The sequence below is a fragment of the Macrobrachium rosenbergii genome, chromosome 21 (assembly GCF_040412425.1).
Source record: "Macrobrachium rosenbergii isolate ZJJX-2024 chromosome 21, ASM4041242v1, whole genome shotgun sequence".
NCBI classification, from domain to species: Eukaryota; Metazoa; Arthropoda; class Malacostraca; order Decapoda; family Palaemonidae; genus Macrobrachium; species Macrobrachium rosenbergii.
This window is the reverse complement of record NC_089761.1, coordinates 545,164-566,808: the sequence shown is the minus strand read 5'-3', so window position 1 is coordinate 566,808 and position 21,645 is coordinate 545,164. Positions and strand designations below refer to the sequence as shown.

Below are 21,645 nucleotides of genomic sequence, written 5' to 3'. Positions count from 1 at the left end.
AACAAATTGCAATAGCCGTCTTTTTTTGACATTGAAAAGGCATATGATACTACATGGAGATATGCAATGCTTAAAACGTTACATAACAGCATCCTAAACTTTCTGACAAATTGCACTTTTCAAGTGAGAATTGAAGATGTATTGTCAAGTAATTTCCACTTCAAAATGGTGTTCCACAAGGAAGTGTCCATAGTGGCACACTGTTTACTTTAGCAATAAATGATTTCAGTTGATTTTGCCATAAATTGTTCAGCATCTCACATAAAACATGCCGAGGGAATGATTAATTAAACTATAATAAAAATCGATGAATGGGCCTCATCTGTAGGCTTTAAATTTTCTATACAAAGAACTCAGCAGTAATGTTTTATAAAAATAAAAAGTGGAAAAATGGTGAAGAAATAGATTTAAAAATCAGAAACCGTAATATACCAATTGGCCAAACAGCAAAAGTTTTGAGATTAGTATTTGATACTCGCTTGAACTGTAAAGCCCACATAACATCCATAAAATCAAAATGTAAAAGAACACTAAACCTAATTAAAAAATTATCGAACACTACTTGGGGAGCCGATAGACATACTCTAACTGTACTGTATAAAGCAACAGTTCTGTCGACCATTGATTATGGAAGTGAAATATATGTCTCAGCTTCTGATGCAGCGCTGAAAATGTTAGACCATGTTCACAATGAAGGCCTTAGAATATGCTCAGGAACCTTTAGATCATCAACGAAATCATCTTTACAAGTTGAATGTGGTGAACTACCTCTCTCTCTCTCTCTCCATAGAGAGCTAGTAACTATGAAAAGTGCACCAAGAATTCAGACCCCAACAAAAACATTATTTGAATTAAGAGATATATTTATAAACAGCCATTCTCCACCTTTCCCATTTAGAGCTAAAAGATTGGGTTGCTGAATATGAATATACAAGTGCCTTTAATAGTAAAATCACCTCCTCCCTGGACAATAAATAAGATGAGAATTTGTACACACCTGGTATATTTATCAAAAAGTTACCCATATACACCAGAACACCATAGACAGCATAAAGTAGATCATATAAACCAAAAACTTCCACATTACACAATATATGGTTCCGGAGTGGACGCATCATCGTCGTGGGACCTCTCCAGGCGGCGGTGGAACGACGGCCGCCTGGATCAAACGTCCACAATACAACCCCACTGCGAAGACAAGGGAGGGGAGAAGAGGAGGAGTGGCTCCCCAATGCTCCGCAGGGTACCGTGCCCGGGGTGGCGCCGCGCAGCTGGATCTCCAGTTTTTCTCTGAAGGGATATGGTAACCCGGCTACTATATCCCTACAATTAATCCTAGCTGGTGACATAGAATTAAACCCAGGCCCCTGCACATGTCCCATCTGCAGCACACGAGTCACAGCTTCTTGCGCTGGGGGTGGATCAGTCCACTGCAACTTGTGTGGTGGGTGGGTACACCTTCGGTGCACTACACTGAGAACACTAAAAGACTACAATGTACATTGGAAGTGCATCATATGCCGTAACACACACACGCAAACAAACAATAACAATACACAACAAGCACTTCCTATCCAACAAACACCAACCAACCAACACCACACAGATCACCATCTCCACATCTACCACACTTTCCTCCAATCCCAGAACACCATCACCCATTCCTACAAATCAAACATCCCCACAAACCCCAACACCCCATAGCACACACTCACTAACACCCACAGAAATACACCACTAAATACACGCACTCACACACTTAGACATAATCGCCGCAACATAAACATCTTACAGTTAAACATTGGCGGCATTCATAACAAACACATTGAACTAAAACATTTCATGCACAAACAAAAGATCCACATAGCCATCATTCAAGAAACAAAACTGAAAACACGCATAAAACACCCAACATACCAAATTACACAGCCATCAGACAAGACAGACAACATGGTGATGGCGGAGGCCTCATCACATACATACACCATAACATATCCTACATTGAAAAAACCCAGCACATCAGAACACTAACACAAGTAGACAGACATACAGAACTACAAGCATTTAATATCAAAATAGGGCACAATAAACAAATCACAATCATCAACACATACATCCCTCCAGAATATTCACCGGGTTTACCAGCAAACTTCACAATTAGACTGCAGGCGTTGAATACCCTCCCAGATATACTTCTGGGAGGAGATTTCAATGCCAAAACACAGAACTGGTACGCCCACCAAGACATCACACAAAAGAGGCACAGACATCTCAACACAATTAGACCAGCTATACATACTAAACAACACAGATATGCACACACACATACCACCAAGCCAACTTTAGTCTCACTTCCCCAGACATAACATTTTGCTCACCCAACATAGCACCATCAATCACATGGAAAACACAAACAGACCTATCATCAGACCACCTTCCTATTTTAATAACACTCCGAACCACACATGACACTTTCTCACATACAAGACACACCATCCCTAACTACAAGCGCTGCCTGGGATGAGTACTTGAGAAACCACTGAGGCTCATTTCTGGGAGCTAAACCACACACACATAACATCATCAGACACTAAACAATACAACAATACAATTCAACGACATAATAAACAATGCAGACAAAAGAAACGTTCCTAAAGGCAACAGAAAACACTACAACCCAAACTTCACGCCTGACATAAACAGACTCATAACAGCGAAACAATTTAAGAAATACACCAACCTCACACACACAAATCACAACAAATCACATAGGGGAGCGCGGTGATGATTCGGACAGTGGGATGGTCCAGACAGTACATTTCCTGGAAAATGTGAGGGGCCCTCAGCTCTGAGAAATCACGTGAAATCGCGAGAGTTTGTTCGCCATTGACACATGGACTTTGGTTGCGAAGAAAATGGTTACTTTAGGATTGAGGGTAATTTTGTGGTTTTTCTCATTTCCTATGTAATTTTTTGCGTTTGAATCATAAGCTTTGGTGTAGTGAATATGATAAGGGAGCTGATTATGAGTTTTGGGTGTGAATTTGCACTTTATGACGAAGATGTTGTGGCTATTACCCCGCCTGTAATCTGCAAGGGTTTGAAGTTGAGGGTGTCATCAAATGGTTTGATTTGTGGGGATGATTCGGACACTCTAGGGTTGGGATGATTCGGACGTGTCCGAATCATCCCTCCTAGCAAACCTTTACTAATTATGAATTCCAACAAAAGAAACAAAAGATTCTCACTAACATTAAGTTATATTTTGTGTATATGCATTTATTAGCCCCTCATTACCTTTACCGTATAAAGCACTTCATAAACCATCATAGAACCCCCAAATTACAAATTAAAATGTGAATATCAAATCTGGATTCCATTCCATTGGCATTCACCTATATTACACTGATGTTTTTCAAGAAAGTCACTTTGCCAGGGCTTTTGTGACTGATAGGCCAAAGCCAACTACACCACCTTAAAGCACAACCATCTCACATGAAATACCTCAAGAACATTAAAAAGCAAGAAAAATACAAAAAAGTTAGATACAGAGGCCCAGACAAGTGATGAAGACCTTCATCATCTTGACAGCCGATCTTAACAATAATTCTTCTGATATCTCAGAGCAGATAGAAGACAAAGAAGTGGTTTTTATTGATAAAGTCCCAGAGGAGGGAGATTTTGTTCTTGTTGGGATAGATCCAGTAAAAGGTAGCAAAGTCTATTATGTAGGCAAATGAATCAGCAATTTAGACGAGGGTGATGAATTTCAGGTTTCTTATTTAAGATAATCACAGAAATTTGCTGCTAATAGTTTTAAATTTCCAGAAATTGAGGATGAAGCAACTATTGGTAAAGAGGCAGTAACTGGAGTGCTTCAAACCCAGTTCAGCAGAGTATGAAAAAGAAAGCAGGGGTATTTCAAATTTTGTTTTTCTTTTGCAGGATACAATATTCATTAGGCCAACTTTAATATTTAGGCACAACAAATTTCAAGTATTTGAGTTACGATTTATGTTTGGTTTTTACTCATAGCGAGAATAATTTCAAGTAAATTTTGGTCATTTAAGAATTTGGTGGCAAGGATATTTCAAGTTTAGTTTTTGTTTTGAAGGTTTCAATATTCTTTAAGACTGCTATAACATTTATTCTCAGCAAACATCGTAGATTTTCTGTCTGCCATTCACTAAGGAGAGAATAATCTTTTAAGGTGATTATGATTATTTCAATAAAACACTTCGTTTGGTATTTCTGTTTCTGACTTGAAGGTAAATGTCAATTATAATAATTGTCCGAATCATCCCATGCTCTTGTCCGAATCATCACCATGGGTAGGGATGATTCGGACATTTTGGAAACTTGTACTTGAAGATAAATAGCTTCAAGTATAGTAAAGTGAACGACTTGCTACATTTACCGGTAAATGTAGGATGATGAGGCTACACATTGACATGCCAAGGATATCACTGCTCCTTAAACTCTGACTTCTAGAGAGCAATTAAAAAAAATGTCCGAACCATCACCGCTCTCCCCTACATGATTTAAACAAAGAAATAAACACCAAATTAACTCATAAACAGACAGAACTGGCAAACTTTTCAAGGTACACTAGACTACATAACCAACCCATCCAAACTACACAAAACTATCAACAGTCTCATCAATTCAAACAGTGGGAACACTCAGTCACGCCTCAATCACCACATCTGACAAGATCCCTTCACGCAAACAACAAGCCAACATCTTAATAAACCACTACGCAAAAAATCAGCCACCTACGCAAATACAAAGAAGACAGACACATCTACAGATGCAAACAACAGTTCCCATTAGATTACACAGTAATACTAGCCACAACAGAAGACACTGCTAGAATCATTAAACAACTTAAAAACTCTGCAGCCATGGGCATCGATAATTTTCAAACATTCACTTAAAACATCTAGGTCCCCATGGCACACAAACACTGACAAACATAGCCAACTATTCATACGCACACTGCATTATAACACACATTTGGAAACTGGGAAAATAATAGCACTTCTAAAACCAAACAAAACACCTACACAAGCAGCTTCATACAGACCTATAACTTTACTCTGCACACCATCAAAAGTAGTAGAACGCCTCATCTTACGCAAAACCACACCACACATACCACTGTCACCCACTCAACATGGCTACAGACCACACCACTCTACAACAACACTACTCACCAACCTCACACAAAAATACAAGATGGCATTAACTCCAGACGCCCACCACAAAGAACACTGCTAATCACAATAGACATAAGTAAAGCCTTTGACGCCATCTCTAGACCACTTCTCATCAACAAAGTTTACAACACCACACTACACAACAACACCAAACGCTGGCTCGCCAATTACTTAACAGACAGACAAGCATTTGTACACTACAATGGCGAGTCATCCAAAATCAGAAACTTCCCGAACGGCGTCCTACAAGGCTCCGTCCTAAGTCCAACACTTTTTAACCTATTCATGCATGACATACCAACACCACCAAACAACAAATACATCTCCTCATATGCAGACGATCTAACAATCATATCAATACATGCAGACAAAAACGTATGCTCCACACAAGTACAGACTTACATAACACAACTTGAAAACTGGCTCACACAAAACAGATTACAGGTAGCACCAACAAAATCCACAAGTACACTACTCACTAGTCACAACAAAGAACATCATTACAGATCCACAGCAATGCTGAACAACACCACAATTCCACACACAAGAAACAAAAATCCTAGGAGTCACATACAACACTTCAATGTCATTTGCTCCACATGTCAGTAACATCATCAAGAAATGCAGACCTAGACTAAATGCACTAAGATCACTAACAGGTACAACATTTGGACAACAAAAAGAAACGCTCATCACAGTATACAAACAATACATCCGCTCCATAATAAACTACGCCAGCTCAGCCTGGCACCCTGCCATATCCAACACACAACTAAACAAACTACAAATAATACAAAACACAGCTCTTAGAATCATCCTTGGCAGTACACAATCCACACCAATAGAACACTTACACGCCGAAACCAAGATTCTCACCATCAGGCAACACTTAGACATGAGAGGCACACAATTCTTGGCATCAGTCATAAACAACACAAACAGCCCATGCTATTACCTTCACAACCACCCTCCAACACACAGGCAAATAGCGAATACACCACACAGACACTATACAAATATCTTGAATTCTATACCACCACCCACAAACATCACACAAAACAAAAAGCACATCCATACTCACCTCACCAGACAAGCACTTAATAACCTTCCCAACAACAAAATACTCGGCACCCCCCACCCAACATAAGCAGCACAAAAACACAGCTCTCAAGATTGGAGAGAGTACACCTGACTCGACTTCGCTGTGGTCATCACCAATCACTAAACACCCACAAACACCGCATAGACAACACCCAAACAGACATATGTCCACTCTGCCAAGTTAGTCCCCACACAATTACACATCTCTTAGTAGATTGCCCTAACTTGGCAGCCCTTAGACAACAACACAACATCCACACTACCACACAGTTATGGTCAGATCCAGTAAGCGTGGTGTCCTTCTTGCGCGGTGCAGGCTTCCTGGCATAACAGAGTCTGGAGAACCACAACAACAACACAATATATACAGATGGATCTAAATCAGAGCACTGAGTGGGATATGCAGCAGTGTCCCGAGACAAAACTTATCAGTTCTGTCTACCTAATAATGCTTCAATATTGTGTGCAATTGCATCAGCTATAAAAATAATTAAACATTCAATAAATTTGTGATTTTTAGTGACTCGAGAAGCGCTATAGAAGCTATTCAGAGTTACAAATAAAAAATATTGTACAACAAAAATTATTTCTTCTTAAATTATATAGTAATGAAAAAAATGTAAAAATAATGTTGGATACCTGCCCATGTAGGGATCAAAGGAAATGAAGAGGCAGATAAAGCAGCCAAGGAAGCAACCCACATGACAAGATCAAATGTGAATATCCCTGTTACTCATCATGTAACACACATAAAGGTGGGTATCATAAACAAATGGCAACACATATAAGTTGAAAAATGGAGCTCATCATATCGGAGAGAGAGACACGCAAAAGTAATTCTAACATGTCTCAGAATAGCCATACTAGCTTTGACAGATGGACACTTAATGAGCAGCCCATGTGGCCTGGCTCCATAGTGCAAGGTGATGGTAACGGTCAAACGTATTGCGTGAGTGTCCAAAGTATGACCAACAGCGATTCAACTTTTGGAAATAAATCAACAAATGAAATTTTGTCAGAATCTTATACATTTTCAGTCGTTCCGATTTTGTTGTTCACGAGGAACTTGATGTGTTGGTATTTATAACACATACTACAATTCTTCGTTCTTACCTGCAAGGTAAATATGATGTAGGCTATTTAGTATTTGAGGTTTGGTCCCATTCTCGTCGCAGATGTCCGAGGATGAAGGGCGATAATGAAGCTATATCTTTCAACTCGTGTTTATTCTCCGCTACATTTGAGAAAAGGCGGTAACAGATGTATACAAAATACAAAAAGCATATACAATGGAATCATAACATACATATGAGCATCGGAGCTCGATACACAATAATGAATTATATTCTACATACATGAGGTAGAACTCATAGCATCGAAGCCTGTGTGTCGGATTCCATACTAACACAATAACAACTGATTACACTTATACTCTACAGCATTAGCAAACATTTAGCTGCAGCTTTGAACTGAACGCGTCTACGGACGGCGTTATTTAACGTCTTGCACTTACGTTAAGACATACATGACAGTCTCCTCCCCCTTTACATGTGACTAAGAAACAGAACTGTTTCTCAACACTTACAAATCTAATCTTTCAGGAGGGTTTCCTCTATTCATTCGGTTAGGGAGTACTGGAGATGTGTCCTGAGCTGTTGCGAGATTTTCCTCTATATTTATAGTTGGAGGTTCAACGTCTTGGTGAGCAGTTTGCACATCTGTGTTATTTAAGTTTGAGGTATTTGAAACTTGTACTTCTGTATTATTTGTACTGAATGACTGCAACTGATCAATGTGACGTTTTACAATCTTTCCACTGACATTAACATCATAATGTAAATTTCCTATCCTCCTGACAATTTCTCCTTGCACCCATTTTTCTGGTGTATTGTATGACCTTACCATGACATAACCTGAAGGAGTGAAATGTCTTACCTCTGGAAGTTTTTTTTTACTTGATCATAACCTTTCTGTTCTAACTGATTCAGGATTCTGCAAGCTAGGATACATAAGATCTAACTTACTCCTGATCCTCCTCCCCATCAACAAAAAAGACGGTGTTACACCCGTAGTACCGTGTAGGCTACGGTTGTTCTATAGGATAAGAGAAACTTTGCAATATGAGATGCTACATTACCAGAGTTTGCTGGTGTACACTTCATATTATGTTTGAAGGTTTGGCCAAATTTTTCTGCCTCACCATTCGTGGATGGATGGTAAGTTGCTGATAATGTATGTTGTATACCATTCATTCAGAAATTCTTTAAACTCCTGTGAAGTAAACTGTGGACCATTGTCTGACACTATTCTTTCTGGCAAACCATGCATTGCAGATTTGCTTGAGTGATTTTATAGTTACTACCGATGATGTTGTTTGCAATGGTATAAGTTCTGGCCACTTACTATATGCATCTACTAATATCAAATATGAGTATCCTAAAAATGGACCTGCAAAATCTATATGCACACGTTACCATGGGTATCGGGGTAATTCCCATGGATGCATTCTTGTTTGTTTAGGATTATTTTGTTGCAATGCACAATTCATACACTTTTTAACCAAATTTTCAATGTCCCTATCCACACCTGGCCACCAAACATAAGTTCTAGCAATTGACTTGGATCTCACTATACCTTGGTGGTCAGCGTGTATTTCTGATAAAACCCTACTTCTTAGTGCATTTGGAATCACTACTCTTGATCCTCTCAGGATACAATCTTGTGTGACACTCAATTCATTCCAAATCTCTTTGTATGGTTTACAATTGACATCATCTGCACAGATATCTCTGCCAGTTGTTAGACTCTGTACTACTTTCATGAGTACTGGGTCTTTTTGTACCTGTGCTATTTCCTTAGCTGTAACAGGTAAATTATATGCAGAAATTAAAAAGAATACTTTCATCATGTTCTTCTGGTGCTTTGTCCACAGGCAATCTCGACAAAGCGTCTGCATTACCCATCTTTGATGTTGGTCTATATTCTAAGTTATCGTCATATTTAGCTAATATTATTGAACTAACGTGAACTTTTTCCTGCCATAGAGATACATATGGAACTTCTTTATTCCATACACTAGTGCTAATGCTTCCTTTTCAATTTGTGAGTAGTTTCTTTCTGCTTTGTTTAATACTCTAGAGGCAAAAGCAATAGGTTTTTCTGTACCATCTGGCATCACATGTGCTAGTACTGCACCTAAACCTATGTTTGAGGTGTCACAAACCAACTTTACTGGCAAATCCATTTGATAATGTACTAGGAATGTGGGTGAAGTCACTTCTGCTTTGATTCTTTCAAAGGATTTTTGACATTCCTTTGTCCAATTCCATTTAACATCCTTGTTCAGCATATTATATAATGGGTGTGCAATTGTTGCTAAGTTCTGAATGAAATTTCCATAAAACGTTACTAAACCTAAAAATGACTGAAATTCCTTTACATTTTCTGGTACTTTTGCTGACTGTACTGCATTTACCTTATCTTTTGTCTTGTGAATACCTTTACCATTTACAATAAAACCCAAATATTCTACTGAGTCAACTTCTAAAATACATTTACTCTTGTTGAATTTGATATGTTCCTTTAGTTTCTTTAGAACTGCACGTAACCTTTCTCTATGCTCTTTCTTGTTTTTACCAGCTACTAGTATGTCATCAATGAAAATGAATACTCCCGACATACCAGCAAATATTTTGTCCATTGTTTGTTGCCATATAGCTGGACTGCTAGCGACTCCATATGGAAGTCTTTTTGGACGATACAACCTTAAATGTGTGTTTACAGTACATAACTTTTGGGAATTTTCATCCATAGAAAGCTGTTGAAATGTCTGTCTTAGATCTACCTTAGAAAATACAGTGCATCCTGACAAAGTTGTGAACATATCTTTGGGTTTTGGCAATGGATGTTGAGCTACTTGCAGTTGTGGATTTAGTGTTACCTTGTAAACTCCACATAACCTAACTTGACCATTGTCCTTAAAATCGGAACTAATGGTGTAGCCCAATCTGAATAATCTACCTTTTCCCATGAACCTTCGTTTTCTAACCTTCTAATTTCAGTTTCACAGCTGTTTTCAATGCATATGGAACTGGTCTTGAGCAAAAAATCTTGGAGTGGCATTCTTCTTCAAAACTAAGACTGCTTGTGCATTCTTTACTGTACCTACTCTGTCTTCAAAGACTTCTTTATAATCTGATAGAAGATTAGTTATTGAAATTTCTTCTGTTGGTTCTTGTTTTGTACCTGTAACCCTTAGAATACTAGGCCAATCTAATTTGATACATCTTAACCAATCTAGAACCAATAAGGTTTGTCCTTTACCTTTGACTACTGTCAATGGTAACTTGCCTATCTCTTGATTATTATACTGTACTTTTACTTGTGATGAACCTACTACTTCTATGTTTGTACCATTGTAACTTTTGAGCACCTTGTCCGAAGGTCTTAAAACTAGGTTAGGTATTGTTTGTGCAACTCTTTCAGAAATTATTGTCACGTCTGCTGCTGTATCTATCTGCATGGGTGTGAGTTTCCCATTTATTTCTATTTGAGCCATAAGACGTTCTTGTGCATCTTTGTTCACAGAATTTATGTGAAATGCAAATTCTTCTACTTCTGTTGTCTTATGTACACTGTCTTCATTGGAACTAGAGCTGTCATTTGAATTCACGGTTCTATTAATATGTTTAGTGGTCTTTTGCTTGGCAAATTTACACTGACTTGTTAAATGACCACTCTCTTGCAGTTATTGCATGTCTGACCTGATGCCGGACACTTATCCCAATCATTATTATAATGATCTTGTCTACCACACCTCTGGCATGGCTTCTTTTGAGGGTTTTGTGTGCCTATGTGACTCTGATTTTTCTGTGAGTTTGCAGTTGGTTTACCTTTGTTATACTTGGATATACCTGGGCTAGGCTTAACTAATTGATGTGTTTGCCCTTTCTTTGCATATTGGTAACTCTTTTTATAGGCTACACGATTTACCTGGCTACTGCTGTCATTTTGAGTCTAACCTGACATTTGATTGATAATTAACCATTTCTAATGCTCTTGCTATTTCCAGAACTTTTTGCAAGGTTAGTTTTTTTACTTGTAGCAATTGCTTTTGTAGCTCTTGTGAGTTACTTCCTTCTATAATTCTCTCTATTAAACTCTCTTCTATATCAACAAATTCACAAGTAGCAGCTAATTTTTTTAACCTTGTCACAAAAGTGTCTATTTTCTCACCTGATTCTTGTGATGCTAGTACGAACTGGTGACGCTCAAAGTATTTATTGACTTGAGGAGCAAAATAGTTTGTAAGCCCTTCAATTGTGTCCTCCAATGAACCATTCGTTAGATTCAAAGTTTTGTATAATTCCTGAACTTCCTTACCTGCAGTATGTAGCAATAAAGCCTTCTGCTGCTTTTTATCAACTTTCCCTATTGCTTCTAGGTAAATTTCAAAACTGCCTATCCACTGTTTCCATCTTGTACCCACTGATTTAGGATCCTCTCCGATACTAAAGCAGTCTAGACTTTTGATATCTATCGGCATGTTTGCTGTTAGGTACTTGAAGTTTTGGTTAGGCTAGGAACTTGGAAGCATTTGTACTTAGGCTAACAATGGAAGTTTTGAACCTAGGTTTGGCTATATTAGACTATGTCAAACCTAGTTTATGAATTCCTACTAAATTTCTATCTAGGCTAAACCACCTTATTTCGTTGTTTACTCTTACAACTCCTACTTGGTACCCTGGTGTAGGCTATATTTGCATAGACTAACTTGAGCTCTTTTCAACTCTCAACCAACCTATTTGTCCTTTTGGCGCTCCCGACTTGGCGCAGCGCTGCAAGAATGCTGGCTTGAGTGTGTTGAAGGCATCCAATTGAGATTGTCTTCGACTTAGGGTAGACTTCGTCCATTAAAGCTAGGCGTTGTCTTGTAGGCTTGAAGGTTAGGCGTAGTGTTGTATGCGTAGGCTAGGCTCCATTTGTCTGCTGCGTTCGTAACCGACTTCGTCGCCACTGATGTGTTGGTATTTATAACACATACTACAATTCTTCGTTCTTACCTGCAAGGTAAATATGATGTATTTAGTATTTGAGGTTTGGTCCCATCCTCGTCGCCACTGATGTGTTGGTATTTATAACACATACTACAATTCTTCGTTCTTACCTGCAAGGTAAATATGATGTATTTAGTATTTGAGGTTTGGTCCCATCCTCGTCGCCACTGATGTGTTGGTATTTATAACACATACTACAATTCTTCGTTCTTACCTGCAAGGTAAATATGATGTATTTAGTATTTGAGGTTTGGTCCCATCCTCGTCGCCACTGATGTGTTGGTATTTATAACACATACTACAATTCTTCGTTCTTACCTGCAAGGTAAATATGATATCTTTAGTATTTGAGGTTTGGTCCCATTCTCATCGCAGATATCAGGATGAAGGGCGATAATAAATTTATATCTTTCAGCTCGTGTTTATTCTCCACTACATTTGAGAAGAAGGCGGTAACAGATGTATACAAAATACAAAAAGCATATACAATGGAATCATAACAGACATATGAGCATCGGAGCTCGATACACAATAAGGAATTATATTCTACATACATGAGGTAGAACTCATAGGATCGAAGCCTGTGTGTCGGATTCGACACTAACACAATAACAATTGATTACACTTATACTCTACAGCATTACCCAACATCTAGCTGCAGCTTTGAACTGCACGCGTCTACGGACGGCGTTATTTAACGTCTTGCACTTACATTAAGACATACATGACAGAACTGTGGTTTGATAGATATAAAAATAAGTAAATAATAAAAGCACGAAAACAGCGTTTGTCGAATTTATATTTAAATTTTTAAAAATATTAATTAACTTGGTATGAATTTTAATATACCTTTTAGTGTGGAAGCATGAGTAAATGTATTGGTAATTCTAAGCTGGCTGTCCACGGTGAGCTAGCCTATGGCAATTGACGTTTTCCTATGTTATTTGACCTGCAGAACAAGAATTTAAAATAACATTTTGGTGGTCGGCTGTAACTAAAATGTAATTGACCCTTGAAAACTGCATGTCTGTACGTGTGAGTCGCATACAGCTCAAGGGTAAAATCACAGCTTAGCAGCAGCCTATCGGCAAAATGTTACCCTAAACTCATGTAAAGCGAGCAAAACAACACACAAAAACGTCAATTGCCATAGTCTAGCTCAACTGGACACTTCGTTGCTTGTGACTGGGGCAAAGAAAGTTAACAGGTAAACAAAGCCACCATCTTTGGTTACGTAACCACTAGGGAGCCATATGTTCAGCAGGGGGAAGGTGGGGACACAGTACTGCACATAAGGTACGAGACCCCAAAAAAATAACACTTCCATATGAAAAGCACTATAACTCAGTAACACCAAAACACAGTTGACCTATCTAACTAGTTTAGGAACCTTACCTTAAAGGGGGAGGGTTACAACTCGGCCACTGCCTTTATGAACACGTGCAACCTTGTCTTGGTCTTCAAAATGAATTTTGAAGTAAGCTACAGCCAAGTACCTGACGAAGTTGTACCTTCTACGGCCATACCAAGGTGTCATCTCATGAAGTTCCCTCCACCTCCTCTCGGTAGTGTTTGTATGGACACCGGTTACTGGGTCCACAAGGTTCATGGAGTGGTTGACGGTTAAGTGAACGTAGCCTTCGTCCTTCAAGCAGTCATAAGCTTTCCGGCAATCAGAAACTACAGTGGTCCCCGGTACAATGTAATCCTTGATGGCGACAAGCAAAATCGCGCCGCTCCTGTTATCAACAGGCACCACAAAAAACTCTTTCGTCTGCCTGCAGACACCGCCAAAAACCCACTGGCCTTCTACAACCCTGCCTACATTGTACTTCCGCTTGCCAAACTTCGCTTCGTCAATCTCAACAGTTGTACCGGGACCACCTATTTGTTTCTTCTGCCGGATGCACCAATGTACTAGGACCTGAAATGAAAAATTTGGTTAGGGAAGTAACTAAAGGTTGATAATACAACCAACCACTGAAAAAAATATACCGCAAAAAAACTTACTTCCCTGGAGTAGCTGGGCCATTCATTAATAGCTACGTCACTTAAACCTAGTTCTGTCCTTACAATCTTGTAATCAAAGAAATCACTAACATATATGTAACTGAAGAAGAGGACAGTCTCAACATCCGTGAGGGACCCAGAAAACCATGTGCCCTTAAACAGCGACAGATAGTAGTTTCACCTCTTCTTTGCTTTCTTCTGGCTTGGAGCATACGACCTGTCGCACCTGAAATTAAGAGAAGAAAGCAAATGACTCATTACAACCCTCAAAACATGAAAATATAGTGAACGTACATAGCTAATAGTATAGCTGTTTAAGGAATTGTTTAGCCAACTTTAGATTTGAAAACTGCATTGCGGTTAGGTATGAAAATCAACAAGTAAGGTGTAACTAACTTACCTGAACACCTTCTTTTGCAGGTCAAGCCTACACTCCTTGTCACAGTGAGGGCAAAAGGCCTGTTTCCGCAAAAGACCGTGATCCTGGCAAAACTGTATGAGCCGTTCATAATTGCCCGAGTAATATACCGAGAAGTCCTTGTAGCTCGGGTAGCAGTTAACACAAGTTAAGGGCAAATCCCCTTAGTAACTGGCTCGGAGTCGTGAGAGGTTCCAGGGTTGCAGTCAACCAGCTCGGAGGAGCGAGAAATTCCAGGGTTGCAGTCAACCATCGTGCTACCCAGGTGAGTGTCGGTGAACTATGGGAGACCAGTCTGCTGGCGGACCATGCGGAGCAGGGTAGGAAGGATGAAGGAGGGGGGGTGCGTACAACTGTATTTCTGCTTCCAGTGTTGGGGGTAACGGAATGGCACTACGCGCCTTATCTGCATTTTTAAAATAATCTTGCAAGCTCGTATGTTGGCAAGAGGTAATGCTGCACTGCTTTGCAGCCACAGGACTTACAAAAATATAAAAGTTTCTGTCAACTACTGAGAGAAAGTGGTAGCAAAACATCCTTAAGACTTCTCCTCCTACCCCATATACATGCTTCAGTTGTCTGCCGACATGTGCAAGGTAGTTTCGTAAGCTATTTAAGGTAAAATCATGTTGCGAGGAGAGTCAATATATTTGTGAACTGAAAAGTACTAGAAGAAGGTTACAGGCACAAGCCACGATGGATAGGAAATGGTCATAAAACAGTTGAGAAAAAGGAATACATGTAACAGTGCATGTATCCCCAAAATTCTCCACCCTGGTGAAGTGTAATGTTGGAGTAATATTACAACGTGATTGGTTTAGTACGCCTACCCCCAAAAACCCACCAACTACTCTCTCAGTTAGGGACATTGGGTGAACCGAAGCTCCCTGTAAATCGACACGTGTGAAAAGTGCCTTTGGAACGGCTCCGCTGTCCATTTATTCGGCCTTTTTTTATGCTTGTTTTTGTGTTCCAAATGGCATATATAACAGGAAACACAACAGCAAGGTGACCAAACCTTTTCCCAACTTATTTACCTCACCCAAAACCCTGGATTCCCAACGGGTTCCCTTACTGTTAGCTATTCTCAAAAGTGTTTTCACCTACCCAAAACCCAGATTCCCAACAGGTCCCCCTTACCGTCGGCTACATTTCTAAGGTAAATTACAGCTCAATTACGTTTGGCAGCCAAAATATTACCTTGAATTCTTGTTCAGCAGGTAAAGTTCTATAGAAAAACGTCAACTGCCATAGGCTAGCTCACCGCGGACAGCTGGCTTAGATCTACCAATGTATTTATTGTGTGTATGTGTTACAGTATGAGAACATGTGCCTATGTGGTATTTTATCCCAATCCTTTGGGCCAGCCCTAAAAGAGCTGAAAGTCAGCTCATTGGTCTGGTTAAACTACTACTACTACTCTCTGGTCGGAGCTACTGTTCAGCAGGTCATGGACTCCTTGTCTTTCTTCGCCAAGAGAAGCTTCTCTCCGTTTCAGCTGTAAAAGGCTACCAGAGCTCCACTCAGCCTAGTCCTGCTGTTGAAAGGGGTAGATATCTCCTCTTCTTTCGAGATTTCTCTCTACTTGTGAGAAGCTTTGAGAGGTCTTGCCCACCCAAGGGACCTCAGGCCTCCTACATGGGATGTGACTCTCATTCTAAGGAGCCTGACTCATGCACTGTACGAGCCTTTACAAGAGTTGTCAGACTGTGATCTGACCCTCAAGACCGTCTTCCTGCTTGTGCTGGCATCGTGAAGAGAGTAGAACTTCACGGACTTTCCTTCGATGTTAAACACTCAAGGGGATGAGGATCAGTTATGCTAGATTTCGTCCTGGATTTCATAGCAAAGACTCAGAACCCATCGGTCCCTAACGCTAGGTTCAAGTCCTTCATGATCTCCTCCCTAGAGGACTATGTAAGTAATGACCCGGACGAGATGCTACTGTGTCCTGTTAGAGTGCTGCGGCGCTATCTGAAGAGAACTTGCCATCTCCGGCCTGAGTGTCGACGAGACTTTGTTAGTGCTGGCCTGACCAAGAAAGAGGTGTCCAAAAAAAAAGATCTCTTTCTGTCTTTGTGAGACTATTAGGAGAGTGTACCCAGCTGCTGGAGAAGACGACGTTAGTACCTACCATCCGAGAGCTCATGAAGTCCGGAGCATTGGTCCGACCCTCGCATTCTGGAAGAACCTGTTGGTTCCTCAGGTATTGGAGGCGGGGATGTGGTCTCTGCAGACCACCTTCACTTCTTTCTACCTTTGGGATATTCCCCACAAGTCCTTGGACACCTTTTCCTTGGGACCTGTGGTGGCTGCTCAACAAGTTCTGTAGTTTACCCAGCTCCTCTAACAGGACAGGGTTGCATCTAGCCTAAGAATTAAAGGTTGTGGATGTGAGAATGAGTGGGGGAGTGACTGGCCTTTCCTTCTCTTCATCCTGGCTCTCTTCCTACGGGGAGAGAGTGGATTTGAGTTGTTACATGCTGGATCTGGCAGTCGATGCAGGTAAGCATACACTTCGACCTTCTGTTCTATTTCTTTTCAGGGTCATAGAAGCAAACCTGCTCCTTCTTCTAGCGAGGGGAGGAAGAAGATCATGACAATAAGACAAACTCGATACTTGTATTTGCCTTACTGTCGCTGACTTTTTTAAGGCTCATTCTAGCCTACTTTTGTATGAAATGTTGCCTTCCTCTTTCATGCGAAAAGGCCCAGAAGACTGACTGTTGATCTCGCATTTACTGTAACCTCATGAATTTGTCAGAGGCAGGTTTCTCTTCCTTGCTCTATCGACCAGGAAGGGAATACCAGGTATAGCAAACTCCAGTAGTTCATAGAGACTTATAAGAGGTGCTAAAGAAACGAGGGGCATTGCGTAGGGCTCCGGGATTTGTGTGCGGACCTCCGGGAGGAGGTGACGGAGGAGGATCTCCCACGACAGGCTTATCTCGCGCTTCTTTTTACTGCCGTTGGTGTCTGGGATGGTGAGGAGGTTTCGGATCATGTCCCATGACTCCATGACGCTCTGATCTTGCCGTGGGTTGATGGCGAGGTCGAGGGCGCGGGCGGCCCGCTCAGCAACCAGCAGGGAGCATGTCTGGAGGAGGGTTTTCTTCAGGAGGTGGTAGGTGAGGGGGCATGCTTCAGACACCCATGGGACGAGCTTACTGTAGATCTCCTCCGGCAGGGCGCTGAGTACTATATCCGCCTGCAGCACCTCGTTGTTAAGATCCGCTATCCTGAACTGGCTCTCGACCCTGTAGAGCCACGCCGACGGATTCCCCTGCGTAAACGGTGGCAGTTTTATGGACAGGGTGGCCCTGGATTGGGCCACTGGGCTGAGGAGAGTGCGGGGCACGGGCAGTGGTGTGGAGGAGCATGTGAGCCTCGGCGTGGAGACGGGCGCAGGTGACATGGGAGGGAGGTAGACTTCCGAATCCGCGAGGTCAGCAGTTAATTGAACAAGGGAGGGGATGTCTGCGTCCATACTTGCTCTTTGCCCTCTTATATGGAGTAGGGTACTCGCGTCGAAACGCACTTGGGAGCGCGCCGTGTGAGTCCGCTAATGACGCTGGTGATTTTGCCGACGAGAGTCAGCACACCCAAACGCTGGTTCAGCACCGTGATTAGTCTGCTAAGGGCGAGAGTAAGTTCCTGAAGCCAAGATTGAGTCGCCGTATGGGTCCGCTAATGGCTTCGGGAACCACTTCAGGGGTCACCACTATAAGGGGTGCTAAAGAAATGAGCAGGTAAAAGTTACTGCTGATTTATTCAAGGTCCAGGCGGTTTATATAGTGGCCGATTGGTGTTGGGCTGCGGAAGACAATGGAAGCAAGGGTGAACTGAGGTCGATAACAATTAATAAATACAGTGAACGAGTACAATATACAATGCAGCAATAGACAGAGTTAAAGTTGAGTAAAATCTTGACGCCTGCGAAAGAAGAAATACACGGTACACAGTTGATGAACAGATAAATAATTGCATACACAGTTTAAACAATTGAATTTTCGTGACCTAGCTCGTCCATCGTGACGAATCGTAGGTACAAAGAAAATGGGCTGTCACCAAAGAAAACTTGCTTAGCGGGGACTTTACAAATACTCCCCCCCCCCAAGACGTAGGTAACGTCTGATTAATCGGCGTATCTGCTGGGGCGTTGAAGGGTGCCCCGGCTGCGTGAGGACAACGAAGGGATGCCCTGTGTGTGAGGGTGGCTGGATGTGGGTGTGGGCAGCCTTTTCCGGGGGCGGCCGCGTTTCTGCTTCTTGCGAGGGCCCGGTTGCAGCAGTGGCTGTGCCGGCGGAGGGTAGGGTGCGGTGTGCTGACGGTTGTGTCTTCCTCCAGGAGGGTGGGCTTGACCCGGTCGATTGACACCCAATTGTCCCTCCCATGGAGTGCGAGCAGGAATGCCTTGCTGCTCTGCTCCAGCACGCGGAAGGGTCCCTTGAAGGGCCTGGTCAGTGGCGGGCGGACGGCGTCATCTCTGACGAAGACGTGGGTAGTGGAGGCCAGCCTGGGTGGCGTGAAGGTGGCCGGCTTGTCGGTATATGTCCTCTTGTAGGGGGCGAACTTGCCGACGATTTCGCGAAGCCTCTGGACCGATGGGTTGTGGCGAGCCTCTGTCACTTGTTCGCCCGGGACCACGAGGGGCTCGCCGTAGGTTTTCTCGGCTGCTGAAGGGGCGCCGTCGGGCCTGGGGGCAGTTCTCAACCCGAGGAGGACCCACGGCAGCTGGTACTTCCAGTCCTCGGTGGTACAGCGGGCCATAAGGGACACCTTCAGGGACCTGTGGAAACGCTCGACCAGGCCGTTGGTGGCTGGGTTGTAGGCCGTGGTGGTGTGATGAGTTGTCCCCAGCTGCTGGGCCAGGGCGGACCACAATTCGGACAATTCGGTCGTGATGTGGTCGGGGACGCTGAAGCGGCTGATCCATTTGGAGAGTAGGGCCTCGGCGCAGGTGCTGGCGGTGGCTTCTTGTATTGGCGTGGCTTCGGGCCACCTTGTTGAGCGGTCTACCACCGTCAGGAGATATTTGGACCCGCCTGACGTGGGAAGGGGCCCTACGATGTCGATGTGCACATGGCGGAAATGCCGCCCTTGCTGTGGGAACTCGCCTACCCCGGATTCGGTGTGCTGCCCCACCTTGCTGGTTTGGCAATGCAGGCACTGTCTCGCCCAGGTCCTCGCGTCCTGCACTCCATGCCAGATGAACTTCTCTGACAGCAGCTTGGCTGTCGTCCTGCCAGAAGGATGTGACAGGCCGTGGATGATGTCGAATACCTGGCGGTGGCGGGAGGCTGGCACTAGGTGGCGGGGCTGACCGGTGCTGACGTCGCAGAGGAGATTTGGGCCCCCAGGGGCGAGGGGCACCTCCCTCCACTTTAGGGACGTGATGGCGGTGCGGTAGGCTGGGGTCTCTGGGTCAGCGGCCTGCTCCCTGGTGAGGTCTTTGCAGTTGATTCCCAGCTGCACTGCATTCAGCTCGACTCTGGAGAGGGTGTCTGCCACAGGGTTTTTCCTGCCGGGGAGGTACTTGATAGAGCAGGTGAACTCGGCGATGGCCGAGAGATGCCGTTGCTGCCTGGAGGACCACGCATCCCCCTGCTTGGTGAAGGTGTGGACCAGCGGTTGGTGGTCCGTATAGATTGTGAAGGGCGTGCCCTCCAGGAGGAACTAGAAGTGCCAGACTGCACAGTATACTGCGCAGAGTTCCCTGTCGAAGGTGCTGTAGCGGGCCTCTGCGGGGTTGAACTTCTTACTGAAGAAGGCAATGGGCTGGGGGGCGCCGTTGATGACCTGTTCTAGGACAGCACCACAGGCGATGTTGCTGGCATCCATTGTCAGCTGGAGGGGGGCGCTGGGATCCTGGTGGGCCAAGGCGGTTGCCTCGGCGAGGGTGGCCTTCATCAGGGAGAAGGCCTGCTGCTGGCTGGGTTCCCACAACAAGGATTTTGGTCGGCCTTTCAGGGTCTCTGTCAAAGGGGCCGTGGTGTGTGCGATCCCGGGGATGAACCTCCTGTAGTAGTTCACCATCCCGAGAAATTCTTGGACGGCCTTGACGGAGGTGGGGACAGGGAACCTGGTGACAGCTGCGACTTTGGATGTGAGCGGATGGACGCCATCTGGGGATACCTCGTGGCCCAGGAAGTCGGCCTTGTGTACACCGAAGGTGCATTTGTCAAAACACACAACGAGGCTGTTCTCCTGCAGGCGCTGCAGGACTGCCCTGATGTGTTTCTGGTGCTCCTTGTGGGACCTGGAAAATATAAGGATATCATCTACGTAGCAGACGCAGAACTTTAGGTCCCCCAGGATGCTGTCCATGAGCCGCTGGAAAGTCGCCCCTGCGTTCCTCAGGCCGAATGTAGAGAAGGCAAACACATAGGACCCGAAAGGCGTGATGATGGCAGTCTTTGGTATATCCTCTGGCGCGACCTGTACCTGAAAATATGATTTTAAGAGATCTAACTTAGTAAATATTTTGGCCCCGTGGAAGTAGGTCGTGAGGTCCTGCATGTTCGGCAAGGGGTAATGGTCAGGTTCCGTTGCCAGGTTGAGTCGCCTGTAGTCGCCGCAGGGTCTCCAGGGACCGTCTGGTTTCTGCACCATGTGGAGGGGGGAGGCCCACGAGCTTGAGGCCTTCTTGCAGATTCCCATGTTCCATTTCGGCGAATGCGTCCTTGGCCTCCTGAAGGCGTCGAGGGGGAAGCCTCCGGAATTTCGCATGTGCCGGGGGCCCTTTGTTTTTATGTGGTGATATATGCCATGTTTGGCTGGAGCCCCGGACTTTTGGCAGAGCTCGGGCCTGAACACGTCGGGGAACTCTGTCAGCAGCTGC

The 21,645-nt window shown here is 43.4% G+C and overlaps 1 protein-coding gene across 1 annotated transcript; it reads right to left on the bottom strand.

The window, feature by feature from the left end:
• Nucleotides 1-10,395: 10,395 nt before the first annotated feature.
• LOC136849651 (uncharacterized) lies at nt 10,396-11,865 on the bottom strand. The gene is made up of 2 exons (XM_067122952.1): nt 11,342-11,865; nt 10,396-10,975 (listed from the first exon to the last, which is right to left on the bottom strand). The coding sequence occupies exons 1-2, from the start codon at nt 11,863-11,865 to the stop codon at nt 10,396-10,398; spliced, it is 1,104 nt and encodes a 367-aa protein (XP_066979053.1).
• Nucleotides 11,866-21,645: the final 9,780 nt, after the last annotated feature.